The 10655-nt window shown below is 39.6% G+C and overlaps 1 protein-coding gene across 1 annotated transcript; it reads left to right on the top strand.

Annotated features, from left to right (window-relative positions):
• The first annotated feature begins 957 nt into the window (after nucleotides 1-957).
• LOC107376999 (chymotrypsin-like protease CTRL-1) lies at nucleotides 958-10108 on the top strand. The gene is made up of 6 exons (XM_015946356.3): nucleotides 958-1076; nucleotides 3810-3830; nucleotides 4359-4521; nucleotides 4749-5008; nucleotides 5084-5232; nucleotides 8774-10108. The coding sequence occupies exons 1-6, from the start codon at nucleotides 1019-1021 to the stop codon at nucleotides 9212-9214; spliced, it is 1092 nt and encodes a 363-aa protein (XP_015801842.3). The 5' UTR covers nucleotides 958-1018; the 3' UTR covers nucleotides 9215-10108.
• Nucleotides 10109-10655: the final 547 nt, after the last annotated feature.

Below are 10655 nucleotides of genomic sequence, written 5' to 3'. Positions count from 1 at the left end.
CTAAGTGTGAGATGACCTACAGTGATACCAACTTGGAATTTAAACAAACTAGTACTACATACTAATTAGTTATGCAGACTCATGTCATCTGTGTCCAATCTCTTTGAAGGATAAATGGCACCAGACACCAAGGATTTAGCAACAACAGGTTTGTTATGCCCATAATGTCTAGAGTTGCATGTGTACCATTATGACTAAATGACCTTTCATGTAACAGTGTTGGTAATTTGATTACCCTTGATTGTGATAGGAGATGGGGATTGTAATTTAGGTGCTTCCCACAATTGAGAATTTTCCAGTAAAGCAAATTCTTCCTCATGAAATATATGATTCAGGTGACTGCTGAGTGTATTTTCTTGGCCATTGTTACTGGTTTCACTGTGTGTGTGTGCGTGCGCTCAAGCACTGGCTCCCTGGACGTTCACACCAGATCAAGGCTCATGTATAGATTGTTGTCTAGGCCAGTGGTTCCCAAGGGGTTGGGTGGTTCCCACAGTTTCATTATAGTCTATAAAACTTTGATAAACTGATAAATGTGTGGTTATATTATCTGATTTACTTTCATCAGTAATAGAAGGGGTTGCAACTCTCTGCTTGGAAACCTTTGATTTAGATACTGTACAAAAATCCTTGATATGTATATAGCTTTCTCTTACGTAAGGCATTTAGACGCCTATATTATATATCACTATCATTGTTCTGACAGAATCAGACTTCCAGGAAGTTTTTCTGTTATTTATTTTTTTTATCTAGCTAGCCTGATCTCTCTTAAGGACTTGAGAAGTGGAAAACAGTTTCACCTATTTTCCAGTGTTACAGAATATATCTAATTTAGCGTGCTGCTTTTACAATTCCCAGCCAACACAGATATCCCAGCATGATAGCTACGTAGAAAAGCCTGGGGTTCATTTCAGGTCAGAGCGGTGGATACCTGGATGGGCAAGGCATTGGGGTGGAGTTGAACTTAAAATCAAGGGCTTAAAAATAGGAGACCTAGTGATGCTAGATTATTTTGAAGATGGCTCTCCAAACATTTGCATCAGGGTATGCTGTGATGATCATTCTGATGTGCAAAGGTAAGACTTATATTTGCTAAATTTGTTAAGATATTTTCAATCCAATATACATTGATGCTAATGTAACACAACAGAGTGTAACACTCATTCCACGAAAATGCGAACATGCACGTTAGGCCGTACCAGTTGTAAAGAAATAATCAGTCATCTATGGACATATTGCGATGTATACACCTTCATCTTCTAGGTTGACCTATTGTCAATTTTCGGTATTTAAAAAAAAGTCATATCTTAGTTTTTGACTGTGTTTTTGTTATTCCTAATCAGATGTAATAAACCCAGTTTTAAACATTTGTATATTTAAATGGCTTTTATACATCTCTGATTGATATTTCGTACACTCCACTTTGAGCATAATCTATATACATCTAATAATTTTGTTCATGTTGACATGCAGAATTTTGTCATATTTTAAGATTTTGAAAAACAAAATAAACAGAAAATTTAACACGACACTGGCATTATCATTGTTGGTCTTCTTGACTCTGGCCCTGCTTCAGACAAAGGTGCTTATAGAGATCAGGAGCCAAGTGGCTACATAAATATCTGATGCCCACCACCTAGGAATCCTTCAATCTGTGATCAAAATCTAATTGTGACATTCCTAATAAAAATGTTTAAATCCAATTTCAAATCCCTCTCACATAAGATTGTGAATTTTGCTTAAACAAAACTATATTGAATCATTGATTTAAATGAGTGCTCTGTTGTGCAATGACGCAAGCTAAAAAAGTTTGAGGAAGATTTGAATTTTAGGGACTGATCTCAACAAATACTAAGAAACTAGATACAGAAAATTTTTCACTGGGTAGATCAGAGCTTTTTAATCGTTTTCAGTTGCCACTGTCTACGGATTTACTTTGTTTCCATGTAGCAACAACACATGGTTTGCATCAATAGTTGATTAACAGGCTTTTGAAAAACTTGAGTTCATGCTGTTGAATCTGATATGTTTGAGCATCGGAACAGTTAAAACATGTGGCGAGTTGCCCTCCACGACCAGGAGCCATGGGTTTGAGTATTGTGATGTATGGCAGGGTGGAGATTAAGCCGGCCGTATGGAGGTGTTTGATGAGCAAAAAAACAATGACCTGTCACTTTCCACAAAGATTAAATTATTTTGAATACAAAAAAAGCAAAATGCTTTAGTGAATGTTACTGAAGAACACACTAGTCCAAGTTCTTCCTGGCACTCGCAGAGTACAGACACTTCTCTTTTTGCTCCCTTATCTTTTTTTCCCAAGGCTCTTTGTCCTGTCTGCCCACAGAGCGCTTCTCTGCATTTCTTCTGAAAAACCCTATTTTTAACCATGGATTTGATAAATTGGTCATTCAATGCGATTGATAAGATTTTTTCAACAATGAGAACATCACACCAACAATGGAAGCTCATATGCCTCTCCCAGCTGTCCATTGAGGATATCAAAGACGTGTGGATATTTGGCCTGATGATCACTGGATTTCTCCTGATTGGTGTGGGAGGATATCTGGTTTTCTGGAAATTTGGGAAGACGGGAGCGACTGGAGGGCGACACGCACCCACGGAAAGCACCGTCTGTGTGGAGACCTCACAGACTGGGATGTTACTCGAGGTGAATCGTAAGCTGGACAATGTTGTAGCTGCTATACCAGTATTAGTGCGCAAAATGGATGTCATCTCGGAGAGGGTCACCGGACGGTATGGACAAGTTTAAAAAGCCAAATTGGCTTCACTTAAGGACTGGAATGATCAGTTTAAAGACTAAAGGCAGAGAGGAAAATGATCTCAGCCTTTCCCAAACAAAGTCTTGTTATCCGAATCTGATGCCATAACAGTCTTGAGAGGCTAGCAACAAACCCCCACGAAGGAATGCAAGACAGATGCTGTGAAAACCCGACCCCCCCAACCTTCGGATTGGTGGACTTCAGCCTGGCGAGGTCATCAGCCTGCAGGAGTCAATGTGCTCTGCGCTTCTCCTGAGATCTCCCTCCCACCTGTGACTACAGTGGCTGAGCGTCATAGAGGGCTGCTCTCACTGGGGGAAACAGGATCCCAGCCCCCCCCCCCTTCCCCCCCCCCCCCCCCACACACACACACACCTCCCACTCCCACCCCCACTTTCCTATTGGAGTTTCATGTTGTGTTGTCTGGAGTCTGTTGCATATCAGTTTGAGGTGTTTTTTTGCAGAGCAAAGCTGCCCTCCTGGTGGGAGAGTAGCTGTGAAGTGCCTTTTTTTCCTCCTCCCGAATCAATTCCTCATGTAACCCTCTTATCTCTATTTAGGTAGCGCTACTCAGGGTTGCGAATGACCACAGTCACCAATTCTTGTCATGTGTCTTGCCCATGTATGTCTGATCTCTGAATTGTGTGTACTGAAACTCTAATTTCCCTCTGGGATTAATGGGATCTTTGATTTCATTTAATTTGTACACACACGAGAATTTCGACGAAGAAGAAGAAGAGAAAAGGGTTAACCTACTGATAATAAGACAAGTTTTGCCACCATGTGGTGATACACTGTATTACAGCATAAACAGCGGTAACTGTTACAGTTTTAGAATAGATGTGAAATTCTAAAACTAAAATCCTCACATTGCAAAATAATGCTTTTTAACAAAAGAAAGATCATTAAATATCGGCAATGAAAAACAGCTTTCAATGTTACTGTAATAACACTTGCTAATTAATGAAATACATACTTTTCCCATGAGCTAATGTGATTGATTTAACATCTTTCTCTTTCACATTTCAGGTTGTCTTTCACAGCAACCTGGTAAGCATCAAAAATTTATTTTACACTTTTTTTTTAATTGAATGTTGTCTTTTCAGATTTAAAGAGCACGGAACCATTTGATTGGCTGACTTTATCATTCAGCCTGGAAAGAGTTGAATGCGCATAAACTGGGAGAACATTGGTTAGGGTTTGGGTTTTTGGTTAGTAAAATGAACCTCTACTAAAGTACCTAATGTACATTAAAATGTGTTGCCACTACTGTGATATAGATTTGAACATAAAAGGAGCTTTGAAAAAAATAATGCTAACAGAGTCAGCTAGCCATTCTTTGTAGTTCATGATAACTTCACTGAAAGTTCAAATTAAATAAAATTTCCAAAAGGTTCACTTATTATTTACATCAATATTAATCCGTCATATTTTTTCTATTGGACCCATATTTTGGCTGTCTTTTGGGTACCAAGTTTAACCACAATTATCTGTCCATGCAAACTGAAATTGCAATCAGTTATAAGTACCTTTTGCATCTATTCTGTTTAAAATCTTTGATCTTTTCTTTCTTGTCAGGATGTGGAAAAGCAGCACTCAACACTCGTATCATTGGGGGTCAAGATGCATCCCCAGGAAGTTGGCCTTGGCAGGTAGCTTTAAAGTGGTCTGGTTTTGCTTACTGTGGAGGGTCACTGATCACCAACCAATGGGTGCTGACAGCTGCTCACTGCATAACAAGGTGAGAGGTCACAGCGTTAAGTTAGAATTTGGTTCTGGAATTGATAATGAAAATAACTTTTTAACTATGGAATAGCAATCCATGTTGGCATGGCTTCCTTCACTTGAGCATCTTTTACAAATCCATTTTTTTAGGTTTTTTTTTACCAGAGTTTTGTCATGTGTTTATGATTGTTTATTAATAAGTGCAACTTAAAACTGTGAAATACTCTTTTTTTGTTCTTCAAGCTATTGCCTCAACTTCACAAGTGCCCATTTGGGTCTGAACAACCTGTCAAGTTCCAACCCCAAGGAAGAAATTCGAACACTTGAACATTTCATCTGTCATCCTGAATACAACAAGAACACCCTCGAAAATGACCTCTGCCTTCTGAAACTGTCATCTCCTGTCAATTTTACTAGCTACATCCAGCCGGTCTGTTTGGCCTCAGTAAATAGCACGTTCCATGACGGGGTAACAACCTGGGTCACTGGTTTTGGTAAGACTGGTAAGTTACTGATCATTTGTTATCTTTAACAATATTTCTTCTGGATTTGAAGCTAAAATATTTTTCTTGAACTAGATTCAGGATTTTTGGCCAACATTCTGCAAGAGGTAGATGTACCAATAGTGGGACACAAGAAGTGCTCGTGCTACAACCTAAACTTCTACAAAATCACTGACAACATGATATGTGCAGGACTTAAAGCTGGAGGGAAGGACTCTTGTCAGGTAATTATCATATGTCTGTGTATCTGGCTTCTGCAACCTTCTCTTTAACCTCATCAGGTATAATCGGGTACCAAAGAAAGACCAATTGTCCTTATGGGGTCCAATGTTGCTCTATGGTTGTGGAGCATAATTTTTTCTAACACAAATATTCACTGAGTTAGGAAATAAACATAAACGTTTTGGTTCATGTATTTTTTTTTTTTACAAAGGAGAATCCATTACCACTGATGCTAACAATAATCTACTTTGGGGAAGAACACTATGCTCTGCCGAGAGGTGACAGTGTAAAAGTGGAGCAAAATCGTAGAGGGAAGTGTGGGAAGAGAGGGAAAGGGCAGTGCAGGGTATGTATCACATCCAGACATTAGTTTTAAACTAATAAAATTTGCGTTTCAACATGATTAACTCAGTGCTCATAAAAAATGTGTTTTCGGAGCATAAATGCTTTGAAAAAATAACCATATGTGGAAAGATATCACTAGATGTAGAATTGTTGAAGGTTCATTTCTGTTCAAACCTAATAGCAGCTGTTTTTTTACATGAACCATGCACTACTGGTGTGTTTTACTCTCGTTATATTGTCTTTACTTTTGCTGACTTTATAAAACTACATCCTTTTGACCCCTCTCTCCAAAGCAGCTTCAGACTCATCTATGCATTTCCGTTAATCTCCAAACTCTTGAAACATGTTGTGGCTAAACAATCCACAGCTGCTCTTGATGAACATAACATCTATGATAGCTTCCAGTCAGGTTTTCGTAGAGCTCATTCTACTGAAACTGCTCTTCTTAGGGTCTCTAATGACCTTCTGACTCACAGTGATGCAGGGGACTGTTCTGTCCTAGTCCTGCTGGACCTGACTGCAGCCTTTGACACTGTTGACCATCACCTGCTACTGGAGAGGCTGAGATACTGGGTAGGCCCATCAGGATCTGCTCTGGAGTGGTTTTCCTCATATCTATCTGAGCGTTCTTTCTCTGTGACTGTCTACAAGTTTAGGTCCTCCACCAACTTTCTTATCCATGGTGTCCCACAAGGTTCTAAGTTGGGGCCTGTACCATTCCTCCCTTACCTGCTCCCTCTCCAGTATATCCTGAGCTCTTTAAAGGAATCTCTCACCATCTTTGTGCAAATTACATTCAACTGTACATCTTCTTTAACCCTTATAGATTCCTTTAATTTTTGCAGTGTTTCTGCTCCTCGTGAGCTAATAATGCACAAGGAGCATATAAGGGTTAAGTCCAATGAGATGTCTAAGTTGCAGCTGTTACACTCCAGCTTAGACTAATAAAACCTGGATGGCTGCAAACTTTCTACAGCTGAATGAAGATAAGACTGAGATCCTCATCTGTGCCCCAGCGAAGTTTCAGGTTAACGACAAATGGTAAATGACCTGTATTTGATATAGCACCTTCTAGAGTTCTGGAACCCCTCAAGGCGCTTTACAACACAATCAGTCATTCACCCATTCACACACACATTCACACACTGGTGGGGATGAGCTACAATGTAGCCACAGCTGCCCTGGGGAGCACTGACAGAGGCGAGGCTGCTCAGCACTGGCGCAACCGGTCCCTCCGACCACCACCAGCAGGCAACGTGGGTTAAGTGTCTTGCCCAAGGACACAACAACAGTGACAGACTGAGCGGGGCTCGAACCTGCAACCTTCCGATTACGGGGCGAGCACTTAACTCCTGTGCCACCGTCGCCCATAGACAAGGTTTAGAATGCTTTTCCTCAGCTCCTGACCCACATCACCCCGCTTCTCCTCCAGCTTCATTGGCTGCCAGTCAACTTCAGGGTTAATTTCAAGATCCTGGTTCTGGTCTATAGGGCCTTACATGGACAAGCACCATCTTACATTGGTGATCTTCTCAGTCCCTACACCCCCAGCAGGTCCCTGAGGTCCAGTGACCAAAGCCTTCTGGCTGTGCAGCGCACCAGGCTAAAGACCAAAGGTGACAGATCATTTGCTGCTGCGGCCCCCAGACTCTGGAACTCTCTCCCTCTGAGTCTGAGATCAGTGGACTCAGTGGTCTCCTTTAAAATGCAGCTAAACACTCACCTGTTCAGGCTAGCTTTGGTGTGACCTTCTGTTGATTCTGTTTCTTGTTGAACCTCTGCTCTAAGAGGCATGACTTTCCTTTTCTTTAGGGACCTAATTTTGTATTATTTAGAAGACAATACAAAGTATAAGTATGCTTAAAAAAGCACAAGGCGATAAAATCATCTTAATTATATTGTTGTTGTGTTTTTTTCTATTCGATAGTTTTACTGATTGTATGAATCCTAAGTTAGAATTGATAATAAAAAATAATTTCCAACTTCATTCTGCTCAACTCGCCCTTTACTCAACACAAGTCATGAAAAATTTGACTGAGCAACTGGAACAAGACATCAAACACCAACCCCATGCTCCAAGATGAAAGGCACTAGGATACAAATTTAGTTTTAAGCTGCAGCTAGTGAAACATAGAAATGCTCCCATATAGCTACAGTTTTCTAAGAAGACAAGAAATACAAACATGCATGCATTTGAGTATGCACCAAGGAGTAAAGTCTAATAAAAACTAGGACATTCAGTAGAGGATTCTGCTTATCCAAAGTTATCTGACACTAAAGGCATTACCAAGAAAACATTTTGATACTCCATTCCATTCATTTTGAATTAGAAGGTGTGTCTGAAACTTTTGTCTGAACCTGTATAGGCTTTCCAACTTGTCCCACGGAGAATGGGAACACCTCATGTAAATAAAAGATGTGTAATAGAGACTAAGCTGTTGTTAAACACTCCCGTTAGTTCTCCTCTTTTAAGGCAACACAGATGGTTATCCCTCTGAGCTTTTAAATAGATTTTATAAATCTCAGATGATAGAAAAGCTAAATATTTGTAGCAAAACCAACCTGGGAAGTGACCTAACCTTGATCAAGTTTTAAGTAACACCAGCTTTATCTACCCAGTTCTACATTTGTGGGTATGTAGTCTAATTACTGGGATGGTACTCTCAGAAGTACTACTCTTGCACCTTCAGAGTTGGGTATGTTTTTGTACTCTTATGGTCTGGTTATCTAGAGGTTAGTCCTGTGCTTCTACTATCAACCCTGGATCTAGATTAACAGTACAAAAAGTGACAATTGCATACTGCTTTGGGTATGGTCCTTATTTTTAGTTCAAAATGTTTTATTTCTATATAAATTTTGTTTCCATATTAATTCTACTGAATGTTCCTGACACCCATTTTTTGTGCTGTTTTCTTGAGCTTTTGTTGATTGAAGTGACACCTGGGCCATTATTTATTATAATTTTTTTTGGGGGGGGGGGGGGGCGCATAATGTATTGAGGTTACCATGACATATATTTGAACTGTAGTTGTATTTTTGACTATATAGAATGGAACTACTTTTTGAAAGTATAAGGCTGTGTGTGTGAACACAGTGAATTTTAACTGAAGAAAATGCATGGGTAGCTGATGAACCGTTAGAAGAAATAAAATGATTTTTTCCCCCCCAGAAAAACATGTATTCTCTTTGTTCTTACAGGGAGACTCAGGAGGGCCGTTGGTAATAAAAAGTGGATTTTCATGGATCCAGGCTGGAATTGTGAGTTTCGGTAAAGGCTGTGCTCTCCCAATGCAACCAGGGGTCTACACTCGAGTGTCCAAGTATCAGACGTGGATCAAAGATACTGTCACTGGCATGAAACCAGGATTTGTTACCTTCACTTCCCCCGGTGTTAACAGTGACCTACAATTTATATGTCCCACCATTAGCCCTAGCACTGCCCGTACCACCAACTCAACCACTAAGCCAGCCATTAACCCTATTATTCCCCCTACCATTAAAAATGTGCCTGTCTCATTGATCAATACTGACAAAAGTGTTTTTGCTAGTGGTAAAACTTTGAATGACTTCACTCCCTTAGTGTGTGTCTTTGCTTTAGCTCTGTTTCTCCATGGCTTTGTTGGCAGTGGAGGAATATAATAGCCATACAGGGCATGGTAATCCTTGTAAGAGACCAGTTCCATTCATTTGGACTTTTTAGGGTTGCAAGTAAAGTCAGAGTTTCAACCTTTTGAAACTGTGTCTATGAAAAAGCTGTGACCAATTCAAGACGTGCCTGTTGAAGTGAGAACACTCAGAATGAGTCTCTATTTCTGCTAATTTAAACTGTTCAAAAGGCTACCATTAAAATTCATTATTCACAACCAGGGTTCAAATTCCGAGGGAACCAAGGGGAGTTCATCACCCTTTTGGGGGCGCTGGGTTCCACCAAAAGGGTGAGGGCCTCCCCTGAAAGCCGTCAACTTACACATCAAGGGGGAGCCCTAAAGTGCACCCACCCTCTTGGGTCACCATAGATATTGGACCAAAAGGAACCTCACCCACCAATGCTCTAACAGAGATTAGATGGGAAGCTGCCCCAGAAGCCTGTGTAATTTGAACCTATTCATAACTGTTCAGCAGAATTCCCTTTCAGAAGATCTGGACCACTCCTTTCATTGTAGTTTACCTCAGAACAACACAATACTCACTATACAGATGAAAACAATTCAAATATACTATTTATTAATATACAACATGCATTATAAACAGGGTCGGTTTGAATTCAGATAAAATTTTATCCTTTGTTTTACCAGTTATTTTTACAATGTTACAGTTATGAATGTTGGTTTGAGGATTCATCAAGAATTCATTAAAATATAGTCCAAACAAACCAAATCCTGAGGGTTTGGGATGTTTGCTGCATCTTCGGGAAAGTTGTTTGATTGTAGATGAGATGAGACGCATTGATTTACGCTGATTTGTTAAAGTCTGATGTCTTTTAAATAAAATATTTTTATATATTTTGTTCAGCTAAAACTTTGTTTTCATGCCTTTGTTTATTAAACACAGAAATAAAAAAAATCGTTTTTAATTGATTTTATTTTCATGCTTGTTTATTTACCACTCACGTGAAGCACACAAGGTCTTAAGACAAAATGTTGACCTAGTCAATCCAAATCAGTTAGTTTGAAATTTAGTAGACATATAAAAAGGAATAAGACCTTGAGTATGGAACAATAAATGGTTGAACATATCCATGAAACTAGAAAATATAACTGATTTCTTCCATCTAATTTACTATAAATTGAAAGTGAAAGTTGTGTCAATTTATGAGCTTTTTTTTCTAACAACATGCTGAATAAAAATACAAAGATCTTGTTTCAGTCTACCTGCTCTTCATCTGCAAGGCAATTTATTTTAAGAGTTACAACTTGTTTCCACTTAACATACATTTGTATTTTGAAATTACTGCAGCAGAAAGAAGTACCAACACCCTAAACCTCTCCTGCAGTGATGGTAGTCCAGGCCACGACAATGTAGGCCTTGCCAGCATGGGTGAAAGCCTAGTTGTCCGTGGCGCCAGTACTGGTAGCAGAGA

This window comes from Nothobranchius furzeri, chromosome 2 (genome assembly GCF_043380555.1).
Source record: "Nothobranchius furzeri strain GRZ-AD chromosome 2, NfurGRZ-RIMD1, whole genome shotgun sequence".
NCBI lineage: Eukaryota > Metazoa > Chordata > Actinopteri > Cyprinodontiformes > Nothobranchiidae > Nothobranchius > Nothobranchius furzeri.
Note: the sequence above shows the minus strand (reverse complement) of the source record. Positions and strands in the feature narration are given on the sequence as shown.

Excerpts from the sequence above, each read along its gene's own strand:
- LOC107376999 (XM_015946356.3), top strand. The coding sequence starts at position 1,019 with ATGGCTCTCCAAACATTTGCATCAGGGTATGCTGTGATGATCATTCTG. Across the intron at positions 3,831-4,358 it reads TTGTCTTTCACAGCAACCTG|GATGTGGAAAAGCAGCACTC; the intron begins GTAAGCATCAAA and ends CTTTCTTGTCAG. Across the intron at positions 5,009-5,083 it reads CACTGGTTTTGGTAAGACTG|ATTCAGGATTTTTGGCCAAC; the intron begins GTAAGTTACTGA and ends TTCTTGAACTAG.